Source organism: Protopterus annectens, chromosome 6.part1, assembly GCF_019279795.1.
Source record: "Protopterus annectens isolate FY-2018-M chromosome 6.part1, PAN1.0, whole genome shotgun sequence".
Taxonomy (NCBI): Eukaryota; Metazoa; Chordata; order Ceratodontiformes; family Protopteridae; genus Protopterus; species Protopterus annectens.
The window spans coordinates 302168348-302190847 of record NC_056738.1 but is presented as its reverse complement, the minus strand read 5'-3'; the positions used below and the strand labels follow the sequence as shown (position 1 = coordinate 302190847).

General features: G+C 40.0%; 1 protein-coding gene across 1 annotated transcript in view; it reads left to right on the top strand.

The window, feature by feature from the left end:
• The window catches only part of ABCA12 (ATP binding cassette subfamily A member 12), a 793480-nt gene that overhangs the window by 128448 nt on the left and 642532 nt on the right, over nucleotides 1-22500 (top strand). The window contains exons 16-17 of the mRNA XM_044075367.1: nucleotides 112-217; nucleotides 6032-6886. Of these exons, the coding sequence (XP_043931302.1) occupies nucleotides 112-217; nucleotides 6032-6886 (961 nt within the window). The remainder of the gene's footprint in view (nucleotides 1-111; nucleotides 218-6031; nucleotides 6887-22500) is intronic.

The window sequence follows — 22500 nt, the reverse complement described above, 5'->3', positions numbered from 1 at the left end:
TGAAGACATATGACATAATACTCAGCATATAAATTGCTAGTGTTTAATAGTGCAAGCTATTTTCCAGACTTTAAATGTAACAAAAATATATTTTCTTTACATACTCTGTAGACAGCTGCTTTTCAGACAGAAGCTGTAACTTCAATTGGTGGCAGTTCTTCCAAATGCTGGGATCCGTATCAGGGAAAATGGCATCTGATCCATCCTTACTGATGAGGTAAATAAAATTCTTGCACTGTCTTTTTTGTTTTAAGTTATAATAGCATAGAATCACATTACTTCAAAGCATGTAGGCCATCATGATTTCACGCTGCTTATTCAAGAAGGAAATAACATGAATCCATTAAGCTCTTCATTAAGATGATCTTTGTCTTTGTGATGTAAACTATCTTCAGGTAATTAAGTCCACACAGAGGTTCTCTGGTTCGATCCTTGGCTGGGGTGCCTTCTGTGCGGAGTCTGCATGTCCTCCCTGTGGTCGCGTGGGTTTCCTCCGGGTGCTCCGGTTTCCTCCCACATCCCAAAGACATGCTGTAGGTGGATCGGACACTCTAAATTGGCCATAGGTGTGAGTGCGTGCATGTGTGTGCCTTCTGTGGAAGGTTGGGTGCTGGGCTGGCAACTCAACACCGTAAAACTCCACTGCCAATCATGAGTGACAGGTGATACGCTGTGGTGACCCCTAACCGGGAAAAGCCGAAAGAAGAAGAAGAAGAATTACACTGGATGAGGTACCTGTCTTCACTGTTCTCTTTCCAAGGAGTTTTTTATGTTTTATCTGGAGTGCATTGCAGAAGTTAAGCAATTATTTCATCCTTGTGCCAGTGAAGTCCATTTTAAAAGATAATGATATAACAATAATAACAAAGAGAATGTCAGCATGGATAAATTAAGTCAAAAGAATATTTTACCAGTTCGAAGTACAGATAAAACTGTAAAGAGCAGTACTCTTTGGTCAGTATTTGTTAACAGGGTAAATGTACCAAAGGATCTAGGTGAGCATGTAAGTAGACAGTAATGTATTCTGTTTTGGCACCACTGTTGTGTATACTTAGAGAGGGACGAGAGTTGACAGTGTCCTTATTGTAATAATTATTTGCACTTTCAGAAGCACACAGTTTTTATGAAACATAATATTTTTAGATGACAGCTCATTAGAGCTTCAGGGTTAACTGTGAATGAGAGTGACTTTATTATAGGGAAAGGTTTTTGATTAACTTGCTTGCACAAAGAGATTACTCTGAAAATAAACTTATGAAAATTGCCAGTGAGTTTGTATCTAAGCAGGATGCAAAGTTTCTGTGTATTATTTTGAAGGATCAACTTCCATCAAGCAGTGATTCCAACAATAAAATTTATTGAACCTTGTTTTAAGTTCCAAAGAGAGCTGATAGGGGCTGGTATCACCAATATTCTAAAAAATGTGGAAAATAGTTTTAGGTAGCTCAGATTTAATGGCAATAAGAGGAGAAAATGTTTACAATAAGAGGAATAATTTGGAATTATTGTCGGGACATGCTTTTGTAGGGATGCTGGTGCAATCATTCAACAAACCATGTGGTATGTTCCCCTGGGCAGATGCAACACATAGGCCCTATGTTGAGTCTAGTGCATAGTAACAGGACATTTGGTATTAATATGGATAGTGACTGTACATTAAGGGCAGTGGTATACACTGCTATACATGTAGAGTGAAATTTTATTCATAAGAAAGACTGTAGAAAAACTTCTGCAACATATTGCTAAACATTTTATGTCAATAAAGGAAGGATACTGCTAATGCTCTGTATAGGCATGTATGGCAGTATTGTAGCTACAACTTTTTGCTCTTTGCAGTGGAACATGATGGTACTAATATTAATGGAAAACTTTTAAACAAGCTAAAAGTCTAAGATTTGAGGTGGCAGTTGTTGTTTTCAGTTGCTAAACCCATGTGTTTTGCAACAATATCACTATTAAATTGTATTTAAAGTCCTCACCTGCTTTTTAAATGTTTTTTAAATGTTCTTTCTGTTTTATTATGTATTTTTAAACATTGTTTTCAAATCATGTGATTTTTCTTGAGACCTGTTGAATTATGTAAGCTCTGGTGAAACTTCATAGGATTCCCAACTCCACTGTTTATACTTTCTTAGCATGTCTCCTTTCATCATTCCTTCTATGTCTTTTCATGTTTGTATGTAGATGACTGTGCATATGTCTTTAAAGACTGCATCATGGATATGCTGTGTGTTAATTCAAAAAAGTTTCCTTCTGTCAAATAATCTTCATTGTTTTTGCAGCCTTTATTTTTGCTCTAGCCCTGTTTAAATGTAATTTGTCCTTTCTATATATCTCCCTAAAATCATGTGTGAAGTTAAGATAGATAATTCCGTTCAAAGAGTATCATCTTTCTAGGCATGTGTTTACTTATCAGTGTCATATATTATGTCATTTCCTAGTATTGGAATAACCAAAACAAAGCTATTAACTGTTTAACAAACTTTAAATAAAATATTTTGATTATTAATGTACCCTTTATTACTTTTGATGCTATGTTTTTAAATCACACTTCTGTAAACACTTTTAATATAGTTTCAAGAGAATTATACATGGTTTATTTGGACTGCTGAAAGTGTGGAAACCACTATCTTTTATTTGCACATTACACTTAGGTATGTGTCAACCCATTCTTAAATCATTCAGAACTAGTATTTTTCCTGATGTTATGCTCATTTCTCATTTGTTTTTCTGGGGTAATTTTGTTCTGTTCTCATTTCTTATTCTTCTAGAGTTTAATACATTGCTAGGTAATAGGTTCATAGGTAGATACTAGGCTATCAGCCCAAGGGCCTAAGTAAGCCTAGCCAACAAAGTTCCCTGGCTTACGCCAACCCAAGAAAGTTAATTTCCTGTGCCCCTGTCAAGCAGAGCCACAGTAGTGATCCCTGGGGTGTATTTCTTATTTCCCATTCACTCATATAGGTTCATAGGTAGGTACTAGGCTATCGGCCCAAGGGCCTAGTTTTTGACTCATCTGTCCTTTTGTTAGTGTATTGTTTTGTTCTGTCCCAATGTATGTTTGCCACTTCTTTGATTTTTAATATCTTTTATGCTTACAGTATGTTGTCTTGTTTCCTGCCTGAGACATGTTAACAGTTACCTTTTCATGCAGATCTGCTTTGTTAGGGACCTTGATCTGTGTCATACCTTTTTAGTTGGACTCCTTTGCCTATTTATGGTTTCTTTCTATCTGTGTAATGTTTTATTTACATGTAATTGCCTTGCACTGAATTTAGCCATTTCCTAGGTATTTTTATCCTTTGGGAGGATTGTTCTGTGTGACTGATTTCTGGGCTATTTGCTTATATTTCTAGCAGCATGAAACTATTCTCAAGTATTATCATTTCCATTTTGTTGAACTTGTTTACTTTATGTACTAGGTATGCAGTTTATTATTCTAAATCCTCTGTACCACTACAATTGTATTAGGCAGCGGTGTCTCTTACTTCTAAACTTTTAGCGCTAGTAAACATCTTATATGTTATATATTGGTTCATGGGGCTCTTATTGTTGAAGGAGCCCAGCATGTTTTTTTCTCAAATACATCAATTACTTTTCTATATAAATACTTAATTAAATAGCTCAACCTGTTGTGGTTTGGCAAGAAACATATATAGGATTTTATCTTAATAAGTAGTAGCTATCTCTCACTATAGACCAGACTCAGAGTAACCACCACATTAATTATGTGTGTTGCACTTACAAGAATAAGCCCTCTTTTTTGTGCTATCCAGTAAAACGTGGTTCACAGTTTAATGAATCTCCGAATACATACATTTTAGCCATTTCTGAGGTATATAGAGTAAAGCCTTAACTACAACCATGCAATCAAGGTCAGTTAGCTGCACAGGCTTTTGAGATGTTGGCAGAGGGTGTACACATCCTAGAGGAGAGGAGAGGAGAGAGGGGCGTGTATATGTGTCAAATGTTATGGTTCGATATCCCTGATGGAAACCATGGACAAAATGATGAAGTGCTACCTGAGGGTGGGCAGGGTGTCCTGCTGAACTCAGCCTCATGCAGACTGAGGGGTGGTCCAGCACTACTGCCCATTGACTGTGCACCCCACCCTCCATCTCAGGGTGTACCAGACATAGGCATGGGTGAGGAAGTAGTAAATAAGCAAATGCTCCTATGGTAGCACTTTGACACCGTCCCATGACTCCTCAATCTCCTCATGTACCCCAGCCTGATCAGAACTAGTCAGGGGTTAAGAGAAGATTTAGGCAGACCCAGTGAATGAGGAGAGGCCATGGGGTCAGCAAAATATTCCTCTTAATAGAAAGCAAATAGGGCACACTACAAAAGCATTTCAAGAGATGCTATGCCTATAAACTCAGTACTAAAAACAGATCTGAGGCGGTATTTGTCTCAATATGCTTGTGAACATACTAGAAAGTACTCACAAGGCATCTTAACAAATATGATTGAGACCACTTGACTAATTACAGTGATTAAACCCAAATACACAATTAAACAATCAGAAAATCTCCTTTCTCTGCTTAGAAATGCCTTTTTCGTAAGTCTCTTTTTACAACTATTTCCATTCACTATAGTGCTACTTACAAATTATCAAGCAACAATTCAATTTCCCCACTCTGCCTAATGGTACTTATTGTTTAAATGTGGCAAATAACTGAATAGACTGTTATGCAAAGAAGTTCCTGAAAGAGGAAAAAAAAAAACTAAGGTCACAATATAGAAATGTTCACGGGAATGTAAATCCTTAAACACACTGTTAAAACAGGTGTCAAAACCATATGACTCAAAATACTTATAAGTACAAGAAGAATGCACAAAAGTGCTAGTAAACAGTATAGGACAACACATGTAATCACTGACTACTAATATAATTTCACAGATCAGCACAATACCAGGCACACAGGCAGCCATGTTGTGCCTAACTGAATACTTCTGGCCAAAGCAATGAAAGCACTACATTCCTAACAGACATGCTGGCTGCTTACGCATAATATCTTGCAATGATGTGAGTTGCTGTTCTAATATTACTTGTTCTATATATTTATTGGGTCTCTATATATAGCACCCTTTAATCAGATGCAACCAGTCACACAGCTTTCATTGGTTTACATTTTCTCATGTTTGGCCGTAAGTGTATTGCATTATGTTCTCCTTATTGATATTCGGGGAGTACAGACTGCCTAGCCATGTAGCCTTTTTCAATTTTCTGTTTTATTTCTTTAAAGCTTTTTACATTCCTAGCCAGGGGTGCTGAGGCTGAAATGCTGTGCATGCTTCCTTGCACCGACCACAAACCACCATGTCCCATCCCGCAGTGAGCCACAGATGCACTCCTCTGTGCGCCTCCTGCATTAATGGTGCATTGTTCCATTATTTCTGCTCTTTATGCTGCTCATGTCACACAGCATATTTTGTTTAAGAATCAGCCGTCTCTTAGTACTGAGAACTGTCTGGCCTCTGTAATGCAGCAGGAATGCCATTTATAAATTCCCCTTCTGGTTTACTATCTCCATTTTGAAAGTCTTATCTGATTATGATGTGCATACTATCTAACAATTATTATTTATCTTAATTATGTCATATTTGAGCCTTTGTGTTCTCATTTTGGTAGTAATGTATCGTTGCATTGTTTGTAATAGATGCCATCATTAGATCACTTCTGAAAAGGATCATTTGTCATCATTTCACTTACGTAATTACAATTACCCAAGAGAAAGAATAAATAAGCCATTGTTTGTGTACATAACCTGCACTGTATTACTCACATTTATTGTTGAAAGAGACACTTTTTTGCTTTGTTGCATGTTACCACACAGTATGATAAATGTTATAGTCCACAAAGCCTAATGATTATTAATGTCTGTTTATTTCACTGAACAGTTACATTTCTTCTTTTAAGCCGCATTCACTCACTCACTCTCTTTCCATCTATTTTAATGATGGTAAAATATTAATTAATTTTCTTTGCTATAAGGACTTATTCATTTAATCATTCTTTTTATTTCAGGATAAAAAATGACTCATGGAAATATCTGCAACAAAATTATTCTAGAAGCATCTCAGATGTCTTACAACAATGCTTCAACAAGTCTGTGAATGAAAGCCCTTGGGTTGAAGATCTTCAAGATTTTCTGGGACAGCTGCAGCAATTACTTTATCAGAGTAGTGACCAGTCTGCGAATATATCCACAATAAGTTTGACAACAGTGAATGCAAATGTCAGTTTGCATATATTTACAGCTTTAAAAGAAGTTCTTCCTAAGGTGCTTCCTTTTCTGCAGGACAGTTTCAACATGACCCAGCAGTGTACAAATGACGCAGTTCTTGAGAATATGACTTCAGTTGTTTGGAGCCTGATGCCCTACCATACATCTCTGTATAGCCCAGAGTGGAAACATAAAGAAATTTTGCAAATGATGGACTGTGTAATGCCACCCTTGCCTGAGGAAGCACAAACATATTACACCTTTGTTGTCAGTACGCTCCTTCAAGAAATGGGAAACACGGTGAGGAATGCCAGTACCCATCCTGTAACTGATATCATGCGTGCATTATCAAAAACAGTGTCGAATTTAAATAATGATTTAAACAGCACATCTGTGAATACTTCCATGGCATATAACATTTTTCAGGACATTTTTGGCTTTTTGGAAGGTGCCTTAAAGATATATGTTGAATCTAACCACAGTGATCATTCCGATGCAATAAACACAATGACAGTAGTGATAAGCAAGTTCCAGAGACTTTTAGAAGCTTTCGGTAAAGATGAAGACATGGAAGTCCTAACAAATGTGCTGGAAGCATTGAAAATCCACTTAACCAGAATTCAAGGAAGCTCTTCTCTTGGCAATATAATCCAAAAGTAAGTACAATTCTGTTTTCTTTGTTACTGCCATCAAATGGCAATCTTTCTTTCCCGTCCAAAAATAGAAGTTGTTATTGTCCTACCAGTTATGATAAATGTGAACATAATTCATCATAATCCATGAAAATCCTTAGTGCATGCCCATTACCACAAAACGCCAGTATATCATGCAACACTCATTCGCAATCATGTCCCTTCAGAAGCAAGTCTATCCATTTAATTTCCAACACCCACTTTATCCTTTCCAGCATCACACAGGAGCCATCGCTTATTCTGCCATACAGTGAGTATAAGGCATACAACCAATCTAGAATTAGAACATAATCCATCTCATGATGTGGACACACATTTACATATACACTACATGCATCTAGGGTTAGTTTAGATAGTCATCAGACCACCTTTTAGCATGTCATTTGGGAAACCAGAGACGAGCAAAACATCCCACTGAGATGGGGGCAGCATACAAACTCTACACAGAACAGAAAGAACCTGTGGATTCATACTTAAAAAACAAAGATTTTGATATTCTATTTGATTGTATATACTTGTGTTTGAAAATAAATGTCCCCAGACAGTTATATAAATGTATGGGAAATAATAACCTGCTTCTCTCAAGCATTATATGCTCAGGCATAGTTAAAAGATGTAATGATCAACAAAACCAAAGTATTAAAATGACTATCCCTGGATGTTATTCAAGAAGAAAGCTTAAGCATAAGGAATGATCCAGTAATTTGATTTAAAAGCAAGTGATGGAATATAACATTAACTCAAACTGGATCACTGTGTCTCTAAGATGGGCAGTTCCGTCTTGATGGGCAAGTATTAACAAGTGAAAGAGTGGCTTTGACGAACTTACTTTCCTTAGAGAAGTTGGGAAGAATAAGGTCAAGCTGTTCCCACTTTTACTGCAGCAAGTCTTTTACTAACCAAGTTCACTTACAACTGCAAGCTTGTAACCATTAATAGCTCCTTTGAAGAATTTATATCCTCCAAGACTAATCTAGACAAAATTATGGTGCCAGAGTCATAGTCTAAAGTCAAGCACTAAAAATATAGATAGCATTATGCAGTTTGGAAAACAGGAATTGTCACACATCAGTCACATAAATGACACCCCCTTATAATAGACTATAACAGACATTAGAGACATAGGCATCCTCTTGGATAACTAACTCTCCTCTGACTACCATGCATCCACTGTCATTAGGAAAGTCTTCTACCCTCACCAGCTGTTTCACTCTTTTGACAGATGTCATCATTTCCCTTTACTCAGCCATCATCAGGCACATATTAGAATACAGTGCACCTTTCAGCATGTACCTTGCAAGCAACCAGTCCACCTTGAGAAACCATCACAGCCCCTCATGAAAAAAAAAATCTAATTCACAAGTTCCCTCACTTACCCAGGCTAACTAAAACCCCATCTTTTCTCTATGTTTGCTACAGACTATTATGTGGTAATATATTCCTGGCCTGCACAGACATGAATGATTCAATCCTGCTTATTCTATTGGATAGCCACAAGATCAGTACAGATATGAATGATTCAGTCCTGCTTATTCTATTGGATAGCCACAAGATCAGTACAGACATGAATGATTAAGTCCTGCTTATTCTATTGGATAGCCACAAGATCAGTACAGACATGAATGATTAAGTCCTGCTTATTCTATTGGACAGTCACAAGACCAGTACAGACATGAATGATTAAGTCCTGCTTATTCTATTGGATAGCCACAAGATCAGTACAGACATGAATGATTCAATCCTGCTTATTCTATTGGATAGCCACAAGATCAGTAGAAATATAAACTGAAGATAAAGGGACCTAAATCTCTATTGCAACATAAGGAAGATTTGATGGTATGGGAGACATTCCAAAAAGGAGTCCTTCATTCATTTCTCTCAGCCTTTTAGTACAAAAATTCTGGACAAAGTCAAACATACTGGAGGAGAAAGGTCCAAAATCAAGGGCAGATTTTAAATAATGATCTTATAAATTTAGAAAGTTGATAGAATAATAGGTTTTACATTAGCATGCATTTCCTGAAGGATAAAAAGTCAGAAACTGAAATGCCTGTCATTATTTAGTGACTTCATCCCTCAATGGATTGCCAAAAAATCCCTACAAATTTGTGCGAAACAGACCAAAAATATGAGGCAGAATTTGAACATTCCTTGAAATTCTTGATCGGTTAAAGGTGTACCCCAAGTTTTGAACAATCTTCTGCTTTTTATAAAACAAAATACTTTCTATCTTAAAATTAGTTGGATGGATAAATGGATGGGAACCCACAAATTTATCCCAGGCCTAATTCCACCTATCCATTATAGACAGGGAGAGCAAGTGGCTGGCTCTGCAAGATGGACTGCATTAGCTGGGCTTGAAATGCTGAACAGGTCTATTGCCTATTAGCAACCTGTGAGCCTATGAACTAAAATTTGGCAGTCTTCTTGTAGATGTTCTGAAGGAATATCTTTTTTATTATCATTTTTATTTGTACTGGAAGGTGGTAGATTATGGATAAATAACTCTGCATCCCATGGGCTAGCCACCAAGGCCATTAACAGAAAATACGGAATCCAAAACTAAGGCTCCTAACTCCAGTCCTCTTGCAATAAGAGTGAAAATATATGTCCAGTTATAGATTAAATATTGCCAAACCCCAGATGTAGATATGGGTTCCTCTGCTTAATGTGACATGCGGTTCCTGGGAAGATTACAATGAAGACTATGCTCATGCTATTGGCAGTGTTGACTGGCATTAGAAATACTATATCAGTGTAAAACACCATGTCAGAGTATTCCACCAAGCACCACAAATTCTGAAATATTTGTACTCCAACCACAAGGCTTGCATAAAAATGGTAGTCATACAAAGACTGATATAGATTACCAAGGCTGATGTGCTATGGGGCACCAAAATTACTGTACAACACTTTAACTGTTTATTTATTATAATTACACATAAAAAAATGCCACTCCAGTGTGAAATGCCAAGCCACGGAGATACAGGACAACAAAAATTCACTACTCACTGTGCATACACAGCCCTGCTGTTCACAGATCATGATAAGTTCATGGTGACCCCTGAATAGGAAAAAAAAGGATGAAATGGCGTGCATTGGCGCCATCTTGTCAGCTCATGATGCTTTCTTAATCTTTGAGCATACACAGTGAAAATATAAAAACTAGTCCTGATGTGAGCTCCCATTTTACCCCCAGTGCTCACTTTATTCAAATACATGCCTTAGAAATAGACTGTGACAATAAGCAGAGGAATTGCAGAAGATATAGAAACTAATCGGATCTAGTCTGTTTGTCTGTCTGTTTTATTGACAGCCATCCTGACAACTACAATCCCGTCAAGTTTAAATTGTTTAACAGATTGACCCATCAACAAGCCAATGTTTGAGATCCTACATCTTGACTTGTCAGCTAAATTATTTACACACTTCAGTTTTATAAAAGTAAGAGTTTTTGTAGGGGGGCCCACACCTTTAGTGATTATATATACTAACTCCAAGATTGCATAAGCATGCAGGAAAGGGAACAGGCCAGTCTCTCTGTAGAGAACTGTTCCTCCTGGTCTGTGATGGTGTATAACTAAACTGCACCTGAAGACTGTTACCCCAGATGTGTAGGGCACTTGGTGGCAGAATGCTGACAGTACTTCCCCTGATGAGTGATCTCTCAGAGAAAAAGTACACACAATGAAACATGTAAACCATTTTCCTAGCAAGAACCAAGGAATAGGATTCTTTCTTACTAACCATCATCATTCAGTCCTTTTCCCATTAGTTGATTTAGCTTCCATGCTTAAAATTCTCACATACCTCGCCTTTCTGAATTTCCTGTTTTCACATTCTTCTTTGTTAACTGAGATTCTTACATCCATATGTATGTACTTGCAGGATATTATGCTTCTCCAAGGACATTATCATTACTGTTGCCACCTTTATTTCCCCCAAACCTCTTGTCCCCTTCAGCCATCCTTTCTTCTGCACATGTGTGTTTACATGCGTATGTGTGTACATGTGTGTGTATTCCACTATGAATGACTGAAATAAAACATGCCAATGTGGCAAGTCACAAGACAAGACAAAGAACACATAATAAATGGTTAGGATCACTGAGATTTTTTGTAGAAGAACCTTTATCTGCTGCATGTAATAACTGCAAAAAAGAAAGTGTGAGAATGCAAAGTGGTTTTCTGCTTTTTAAGGTATGTATGATGGCAGTTTATAATATTACATCACCACTTTTTTACGAAAAAAAAACAAATTTAGTTCTCTGTACTTTCAGTACAATATCAATCTATTTATAGTTATGTCATCCCAAGGAATACTTCTTGGTTTCACACCCATGGCATTGTCTTATAAAGGATTGTGGTTGGGCCTTTGATCATAACAAACGTTTTATGTGTTTGAGGTATGGATGTCAACTTTGAGGTGAGTCTTGGCCTCCATGTCAAGAACACATACTAGAGGGTTACCATCACTGAGACCCAATCATATTTCTTTATACTACATAGAGCTTTATCTGCTTCATGTACTAACATTTATATAAAAATGTTGGAACATAAAGGGCAACCTTTCAAAACCTTTGAAGCAGGTAAAACACTTTTGCCTTCTGCATGTTTGACAGTGTTAAAGTGGGTCTTCTGTGCTATAATTATATATTTCTTCTAGAACTCATTTGTTATTATTAATCTGGAATGCTTATGAACAAACAGATTTTCTGAGTCTGTAATCTCATCTTTGCATTTTTCAGATTTTTTTAATGTCTTCACATCTGAAGTCTTACTCGTTATTTTCTGATACGGCATTCCTTCACTTTACACAAAACAGTGTCCTTTCCTGTTACAGTTTCAATTCCTTCATAATATTATTGCTTAGGTACAACAACTTCAACAATCATGTTCACATAATCATCAGTAACTTATAGCATACGTCATAACATCTTGTGTTTAACTTATATGATGTCTTGACAAGTTATCCACAATATTGTGTTTCCATTTTCTATAATGTACCGTGAACTGGTACAGCTGAACTGTTAATGATTTATGGCCACTTCTAATGAAAGACTTTGATATGGGGTCATTGGAGGTGAGATCAGATTCTCGGGATGTTTGACTAATGTAAAACATTTCCCAGAAATGAACATGAAAACACACTTCTATAACAGACCATAATTTTTGACATAATTGTACCTGCATCAGTATCCTAGAGATCTGCTAGTAAATACTATGACTGTCACCATGTCTGATTTATATCTCAATTAAAATTGCACCAAGCCCTACAGAGCCTATATCCACATCTAACAAAGTAGGACTGCCTGAATTCAAATAAGATAGAGCTGTGTCTGAGCTTAGCTGCTTGTTCTGCTTTTCTAATGCTTTGTCTTATTTTTTTTCCAAACCAAACAAAACATCTTTCTAAGTTTATTTGCTTATTGGCATTGTACTTTAAATCTGGAACTAGAATTGCTATGGTCCACAAGATTTCTGAGCTCTTTTGCATTAATTGAAAGTTTTGTACTGTACATTTCTTTCACTTTCTTTTGGCTCTGGTGGTATGCCATTATTAGAAAATGTAGATCCAGAGAATATTATTGCCAGACTCGCATGTTTAATTGTTAAATGCAAGACTACTTGCTTTTAGTCTAACACCTTTCTTACTGCCTCATCATGTTTTTTTTAAATTCTACCATATACTGAAGCGTCATTCCTGAAGTTCCTTGAATGAATAATATTTTGCATTAATTGATCCATGTCTTGCTATATCATTCTAAAAGATTTCAGCAACATGACTTAACATATGTATTTCCATATTATACTCCATCAGGACTATATGAGTGGAGAAAGTAATGGTGCTTCTATAAATTGGCTGAAGTATTATCTACCAATAACCTGACTTAAGGAGAAACTCACTGGGCAGTTTTGTTCCACTGACCTTCCTTCTGATGTTACCTACTAATTGTGTCACAGTGAGCATTTAACCATCTTGGTTACACACATTCTTACTTCAGTAGGTTTCAGTTTTGTTACTGTAGGTGAAATCCATTGTATTAGGCCTAGTACTTTTCCTACTATGTACATTTACTGTAGTTTCTTCAAACTTTCTTTGACTTTTTTTCCACAAGTAAAAAGGCATTCTCCTGCAAAGCTGTGCTACTGAGGTCAACTTTGAAGTATGTCTGCATATTGTCCAGATATTCTTTAACTGCTCACCATCACAAAAAGATTTTTTACATTCGGTAAACAGTTAATGCAATCAGTGTCATCCTGTCCGGGTTACCCTATTCTGTTCTGTATCTGTGCAACACATAATTGTTTGGCTATGCAATAGATCAATAGGTCAGTTCCTCTGCTTGTAAAATACTAAAATATCTGTATCATCTTCTGCTTTATATTTACTGCTGTGTCGAAACAACCTTGTAACTGAAACTGGTTTGTTTGACCTGCATGCATGTATTCTAGTATTAGATTTCTTAAGCTCTGTCTTTGGCCTCCTCTTGTTATAGTCTGTATCTGATATTATCGCCCAGATTCAGCAAGCTCTGCATGGAGTGCATGAATAGTGCAAGAGCTGCTGCATGCAATATGGCCGACTAGCGATCCAGGAATGACCTCCAGAGACGAGCATGAGCACTCCTACACTATTCCTGCATGGACACAACTGCTATATGCTAATTACCTAATTTGCTGGTGAAAACCATGCAAATGTGGTGAATTAGTGATCCAGGAAGCAGGCAGGCGTCTGTGCAGGAATAGTGTAACCTGCAGAAATGTATTCGGTTACTAACCAAATACATTTCTGCAAATTACAAAATGGAGGCATGGCAACTCTGAAGAAAGCATGTATTCATTGTAGTAGGCATGGCAATGGCCAAATATATGTCCATTGGCATGAGTAATAGTTGCAAAATTATAAAAAATAACTTTTATTTTTTTTGGCCAATTTCAGCCGTTTAAGCATAGGGCAGCATTGCTCAAACTGGATTGGCCTGAAAATAAGAAAAAAAGTTGGAAATAAGCTTTTAAAACCAAATCAGCATTTTGCCATAATAGTCAATGGCATGCATAAGACAATACCCGGGAATAGTGGTTCTAAGGGAGAAGGCTCAATCTGAGTGTGGTAACTAGGAATTAGCATTCTGTTTTATGCAAATGAGGGGAATGATACTGAATCACATATTTCCTCTCAGTGTTAGCTTGCACCCAACCCTGTAGGTGCAGCAACACCACTGTATAAGTATAAAAGGTAGATGACCTCATAAGGGGGAGTGTCATGCATGCTGTAAGCTTATTGGAGCTCTGTGGCCTGTGTTTGCCCTTAGCTAAGCACAGCTTTTTAAACCAAAAAAAAAAAAAAAATGAGGAAATAGCAGCTCTGTTCACATCTGAGCACTGGGTATGTGCGCCGCCTCGGGGTTTAAATGGGAAGGCAAAGGGAAAACAACAGTAGGAAGGCAATCAAGGAGAACTAGCATACCTGGCAGGTGAAATGTATCAGAATCAGCCAATTACACATGGAACAGCCTAGCACACTACTATAAAGTATGCAAACACCTTGCAGTCTGGTTTTTCCCCACAAACTCTACACCACCAGTGTACACAGATAGGGAAATTTTACCTGACAAAACTAACAAAATGTTAGGGGCTGCTGTTGCTCTCACACATCAATATGTTCAAGAGGCTGAGGGTGGTGAGGATGTGAATGCTGATGACCAACACCCAGTGAGGAGAAAGAGAAGAGTGTACAGACCCAGGGTAACCTACCAGGGTCTGCATGAGCTGGAGACAGTGGAGCGCTATAGAGTAGACAGGGACATTCTACAGCAAATTGTTGAGCAGTGCTGGCCACACCTCACATACAGAACCAGCAGAGGGGAACCCATCCCAGTGGATACCAAGGTATGTGTAGGCTTAAGAATACTAGCCACAGGTACCTTCCAAAGGGCAACTGGGGATGTCACAGGCATCATCATCCAGGGTACTCCACCAGTTCCTGGATACCATGTCAGCACATGCCGGTGAGCACATATATTTTCTCAACAACTGGTGTTGACCAGCAATATGCGTCTCTTCCACCAAATAGCAGAATACCCTGAGGTAGTGGGTGCTATAGACTGCATGCACATACACATCAAAGCACCACCCATCTAGTGAGGTAGGGTTTACATAAACTGCAAGGGCTTCCCCTCCATCAACTGCCAGGTCGTGTGCGATGCCCAGGGCATTATCTTGAATGTGTGTGCTGACAGCCCTGGAAACTATCACGGCTCCCATATCTGGCATATGACACAGCTATACCAGTCATTTGCCAGCGGGAACATCCCATACGGCCACCTAGTGGGGGATGCTGGTTACGCACTGGAGCCGTGGCTGATGACATCCATTAGAAATGCACACACACCCGAACAAGAACTCCATAATGAGGCACACACACAACCCAGAATCATAATAGAGCGTGTGTTTGGGATGCTCAAGTCACGGTTCCGCTGCCTGGACATATCCAGTGGAGCCTCTCAGTACTCTCGAGCTACATGTACACAAATGTTCATAGTATGTGCCATGCTACACAATATGATCTTGCAGAAACAGCTGCAGCAGGAACAGCATGGGGCAAGGCCACACCCCCCACCATTGCCATGGTCATCACAGGCACAGAGGGACTTGGAGGAGGAACAACCTGAGCCTGCTCATGTAGGCAGAAGGAGGCATGCCCAGTATGCCCAGGCCTTGGCAAAGAGGCAACACATAGCACATACACTGACACAGTAGGGACCCAGGGAATGACACCTCTCTCTGACTTGCACATAGAGTAAAAGAGATGCCAAATATGACACTACCTGTGTTTTACCATGTATAGGGAGTGTACTATGTGCATCCAACATAGTCAGCCCTCCAGCACTGTCCTCAGTACTGGCACAGCCACAAGGTAAGTCACTCTTCCTATCAATTGCTGAATGGAGTAGTATGTGCTGTTACCTGTATCTATGGTTTGGATGTGAGCATGCAAGGGAATCGGATGGCTGAATGGGATGGCAACAGATAGTGGGCACCTATATGGGCAGCATGAAATCCATAACAAATACTGGTGTCAACATACTAGAGAGTACTAGGCAAGGTGACAAATTCCACTGCAGTACATGTGGTGTCCCAAATGTATGTCCATAGGACACACACATGCATGTCAGTGAGGCACACATACCCACCACCAGCCTCAGCCAGCAGGACAGGTGTAGATGACCATAAAGAAAGGCTGGGCTAAGCCTCCAGTTGATGGTAATGTTAACGGACCCCACCCAGACCTACACAGACAGACTACAACAGGTCTGCCAGTTGTATGTTAGTTCTGAAGGGTAAGAAGTCTGAAAATGAAATGTAGGCCAATAAAACCTAAGATCTGTACTCTACTGATATGCCTCCAGTCTGCATGATAGGTCAGAATACAAAATGAAATGGAAGCCAACATAGTACCTGAAATAGCAGTACAGTCATAGCAAATGTTTAAAGTCATCAGGTGTGCCCTCCCCCATAATTCTATGTAGAAATGCAGTAACATGTAAATGTGAGATGTAATAATAGTGGAGCACAGATTACCTAAGATGGCCCAATCTACAGGATAGATTGTTGCATTTGTATAATATGCAGGGGTCCATGTGTTAGGCTGTCATGTGTTCAATATTGTCTGGAAATGGTCAGCATGTAAGCATGGAGGTTTGTGTCTCGGTGGCCTATAGGCAGTACTGTGGATGACAGGGCCATGTTCTGACAACTGCAGTGCCAACCAGAATGCTTCTCAGCAATACCCATGTCAGCAGCCGTCCATACTCACTGTCTAGATGTCAATATTTGTCACCATCTTAAAGATAGACATGCCATGAATGTGGGCCCAGACATACACACAGTGTACAGGTGGATGTACACTAGATAGAGTACATAAAATGTAACTGTCAACTCCACACAACTTTGGAATTGTACATACATGTTAGCAGCACATTAGTTGTCTGTGTAGTATGGAATACTGATGTAGTCTGGCCAATCACTGGCAGACTACAAAAGGCACAGTTATGAAATAATGAGAGACTGCCTATGTCCCTGCACAAGGCAGCATAAGGGGAATATCCCATGTATATCTGTGAGTCACCTGTAAGAAGCTTCCATATCACACATGCACTCAGCTCATCCCACCATCAGCCACAGGTTTATCACAGGTCATATCCTTGCTGTTGTGAATGAGTACAGTATGATCCCCACTTCTGTATGGGAATTCCCACAGAATGCAGCATGCTGAAGAGGTGTCTCATGCAGGTGTGTCCCTAGCTGTAAGCAGCACTCTGGCAGCATCCAGACCAATGGATTAATATAGACAGGAAGTATTGCCATTAACACCTCACACACTTACCCTGTCACCCCATGGGAATCCAGTGGCTCACAGCCTGGGAGTTTAGGAGTGACAGAATGCACTGGCCTGCTACAGATGGCCTGCATCACTATCAAATGACCTACAGTCCTCTGTCAAAGGCCTGTGCCTCACCCATAGTGCCAATGTATGTTATCTCATGGGGTCCCAACTAGCAACATAACACAGTCAACAGAACACAACTGCAAGCCCATATTGACATATCCCAATAGCATGTTGACATATACTACTGCATGAACTAAGGACCAACCCCTAAATACCGCTGGGATGAAGGGACAACCATAGGGATATTTCTCAGATATCACTTGCATAATGTTAGGAAGAGGATAGGATAACAAAGTGGGGGTGTGCGGAAGCATGGACGTCATGGAGTGTGTGAAGTCTGAAACTTTGATGTGTGCCCATACTACCCCTGCCTGCAAACCCAGTAATGGGTGGCTACAAACCTGCTTGTTCATAGGTTTATAGGTGTGTACTAGGCTAATGTCCCTGGAGCCTTTACAAGCCTAGCCCATAGGATTACCCTGGCATCATGCCACCCGACCTTGGTTCCCAGTGCCTTTATCCAGTAGAGCCACTGAAGTGATCCCCAGGGTGAATTTTCTATTTCCCTTCCACTCATCAAGATTGCTCTTGAAGAGGGCCAGTGAGATGCTCTGTTTGACATGTATGGGAAGTCTATTCCATAGCATGAGCAGTCTCTGGGTTATGAACCTGTCCCTCCAGCATGTTCTGTTGATTGTGGTAATGAGGTTGAGGTCTCTGGAGCATGTGGTGTGGAGGGATTGGGATTTCTTTAGATGTAGCATTTCTAACAGAGCTGGGTCAGACATGGCTTTGTAAGTCAAGCAGAGATCGCCTCTAAGTAGGCGATATGAGACAGAGAATAGTTGGAGTTTTTTGAGTCTGACCATATAAGACAGGTGTTTAAGGCCTAGAATCCTCTTTGTGAGGTACTTTTGTGGCCTCTTCAGTTGTTGCAGGTGTCTAGTGAGGTACATGCCAAATGGAGCATTGTACTTGATGATTGGCCTAATGAGGGAAGAGTAGAGGGAGACAATGACCTCTTTCTTCCTTGATGCAAAACCCTTAGTAATGAGATGTGCCACACAGAAGGACTTTCTGGCCGCAGTGGCAATGTGGTGTTTAAAAGAAAGGTTGCTGTCAACCTGTATTCCCAGATCTCTTATAATGCCTTCTGTGTTCATTGGACTACCATCGATGTGGTAATTCATAGGAACCAGGTTTTTCCCAAAGGGGATGATGACAGATTTCTTGGCATTGAGCTTAAGGCCATGGTTCTGACACCAGTCGCTGGTCTCAGTGAGGCCTTTCTATAGGATGTCAACATCACTTGGGGAGTTAATAATAGCTCCTAACTTGCAATCATCTGTGAACTTTGTCAGCCAGAGTCCCTTCGTGTTAGCATGGACTTCAGAGAAGTAGATACCAAACAGGAGAGGACCCAGGACTGAACCCTGTGGGACTCCGCTTGTGACTGGTCAGCAGTCTGACTTGGATTCAGCTACTTTCACACTGTGGGTTCTATCTGTGAACCAGTTTGCAACCCACCTAGTGATATAGGGGTTGATGCCTAGCTTACTGAGTTTTTCTATGATTCCTGAGTGGGGAATGGTATCAGAGACCTTGGCCAGATCAAAGTAGACTGTGTGAACCACCTTGCCTTCATCCACAGTTCTGGTGACTGACTCAAAGAAGTTGACCAAGTTGAGCAGGCATGATCTACCCTTCACAAAACCAGACTGTGTAGGAGCCAGAGTTTGGAGATTCCCTATATCCTTGTTTATTAGTTCCATAATGATGCGTTCCATAGCTTTGCATATCAGACTCATTAGGCTAATGAGGCGATAGTTCCCAGGGTCTGTAGTTGCTCCTCCTTTGTAGAGATGGATGACTGTACCACTGCACCATTTGGTAGGTACAAAGCCTGAGGTGAGGCTGTGATTGAACAGGGCACACAGGTGATGTGCCAGTTCACTCTGTAGTTCATGTAGGTCACAGTCAGGGATATTTTCAGGTCCCATAGAAGCTATATTCTTGGCCTTGGACAGTGCTGTTGTAACCTGTGCAGCAGTAATAATGGGTGCCTGGCAATCTACTGTTAATGTGATAGGTCCTTTGGGGGGGGTGAGAGGGGTAAAGTTGGCACTGAATCTGTCGGCCAGTATATTGGCAATATCTGTTGGCTCAGTATAGGAGGTACCATTGTGCAGTAGCTCAGAGCATATCTGGGTATTGCCATGGAAATTCTTTACATAACTATATACGGCCTTGTGGTTGTCTTTACTATCTGATGCAATTCTGTTTTCATAGCTAGCTTTAGAGGAGTTGATGAGAGATCTCAACTTTTTGTTGAGGCTGATAAGGGAGTTTTTCCAGTCTTGGGACTTCACCTTATTCCACATCAGTTTCCTCCTTCTGTTGTAGAGTTTGTTTATGTCAGAGGACCACCAAATTGGCTTCTTATTTTTGGAGGCGAGCGTCTTGGTTCTGTTGGGTATGGATAGTTTTTTCATGGTGGTTACCTTTGCGGGGGGGTAGGAGGGATGTGGGTTTCCAAGGTGACTAGGTTGTGGATGGATTTAACCAGGGAGGAGTTGACTATTGGTGTAGAGCAACGGTCACCCATGTTAGTAATGACCAGGTCAAGGATGTTGCTACATCTAGTAGGGATAAGAATGAGCTGGTCCAGGGCATTGGAATTAATGAACTCAAGGAAACATTGGGCAAGTGTATTGGTACATGAGTACTGTAAACCACAATGTGAAGGGGAAGTGACCAGATATATGAGCCCTGCCTCTGGGTAACCTGGGTGAATCTGTACAGCTGAAAGGTATGGCCACAGCAAGATATGGCCATTCTGTTATGTCGATATATGTACAAGAAGGGGTTCCTCAGTCACCATAATACCAAGGTGCTGGACCATTTGCACAGACCCATCAGCAAGTGTCTGCAGCTACCCCTACAGAATGGCATGAGTGTGCAAGAATATGTTGGCTGCAGACCACAATACTGGACACAGCCTCATTCATCTTGTATTTCCCAGGAAATAAATGTGAGCAAATAAGTATATCTGTTAGTAGTTGATGACATAATACATCACAGTGTAAAACAGTACATATGTCTGAGTATCTCTGCTAACAATAACCATATAACACAAGCAGCACAGACAGCGAAAGTTACAGCATCCCACTATCTGTCACCCATTGTGACTCCATATTGTCAACCTATCTACAGATATCCTGCAGACACAGGTTGCTAGCTGTAGAACACCAAACCCTGGACTGGAGTACAACCTACCTGGAATGCATTCACACACTCAGTACAGAAGGTCATACTGGGCATGCTCCTACACTTAGAGAAATTAAGCCCATGTCTGACAACACAGTCGACTATACATATCTGTCAGTTGCAGATGTCTGTGCACACACACACCACAATGTACACCATTCATGCTTTGCACACACATTGGATAGGAATACTCACACATATCCAAGGCCAACACACTATAATATGCCAAACATACACACACAGAGATGTGGGGAAGTGAGAGAGTGATAGTGACAGAGAGCTTTACATTATGAGGCCTGTCCCACCCACCATACATCCAATAGGCCAATATCACATGATGTGCTGATGTCAATCACTGTAGACATTCATTTTGGTAGCCCTCAGCCCTATAGTGTCTGTGGTTCTTGTGATAACTATGTAACATGACAGTACAAATCAGTATTCATCTAGCATTTGTATACCCCCGTCCTGTCAAATGTAAAGTTGTGTGTGGCTGAGTGTGTGTGATTCCAGAGGAATGGTTTATGGCCCATTCATACACACACTGTACTTCCCATTGCCCATGTTAGCACTCTTGCTGATGTCAGTCACCTTGAAATAACCCTCTGGCCAAATCTCAGCCCTATAACCTGCGTGGCACTTGCAAACATGTGTAATACTGTAGTGTAGAAAACTAGTTAAGTAGGAGTTCTAATCCCAGATATGACAACTGTGAAATTGTGTGTGTGTGAAGATGAATAATTTTGAGACCATTTACACTCACTACACCTCCCATTGCCTTACTTTAGTATGCCTGCTGATGTCAGTCACCTTGAAATAACCCTTTGGACAAGTGCCAGCCCTATAAGCTCCATGGCTCTTGCGATAACTGCATAATGCTATAATATAACATGCTATTTAGGTAGGAGTTCTAATCCCAGACATGGAAACTATGAAACTGTGTGTTTGTGTGAGGAAGTGTGTGCGTGTGTCTTTGATGATACCTAATTTTATGGACATTGACACTTACTACTCTCCCCTTACCCTACTTTATCACTGCAGCTGATGTTATTTACCTTCAAAGATACCTTTGGACAGCTCATCAACATATAAGCTTCATGGAACTTGAGATAACTGGGTAATACTATAGTGTAGTATACTAGTTAGGTAGGAGTTCTAATCCCAGACATGGCAACTGTGAAACTGTGTGTTTGTGTGAGAGAGTGTGTGTGTCTTTGATGATACCTGCTTTTATGGACATTCACACTTACTACTCTCCCCTTTACCCCTCCTTTAGCACTGCTGCTGATGTTAGTCACCTTCAAAGATACCTTTGGACAGCTCTCCAACATATAAGCTCCATGGTGCTTGCAATAACTGAGTAATGCTATAGTGTAGCATACTAGTTAGGCAAGAGTTCTAATCCCAGACATGGCAACTGTGTAACTGTGTCTGTTGGTGTGAGAGAGTGGTGTGTGTCTTTGATGATACCTGCTTTATGGACATTCACACTTACTACTCTCCTCTTACCCCTTCTTTAGCACTGCTGCTGATGGTACTCTCCTTCAAAGATGCCTTGGCACAGCTCTCCAACATGTAAGCTCCATGGTGTGCACCATAAATGTGGAACAATGTAGTAGCAGCAACTACATAGGTATGGGTTTGAATCTCCTCCATGGCAAGTGTTTGTGTGTCTACATATGTATGACTGTACCTCAAAGATTTTGGCCCCATTTACACCCAGTACACATCTCAGTGCCTGACTTTAGCAGCCTTGCAGATTGCAGATATCATCCACGTTCGAAGTACCTGTTGCCAACCCTAAACCATGTAAGGTCAGTGGTGCATGTGGTAAATGCGTAAACATAATGGTCCGTAAA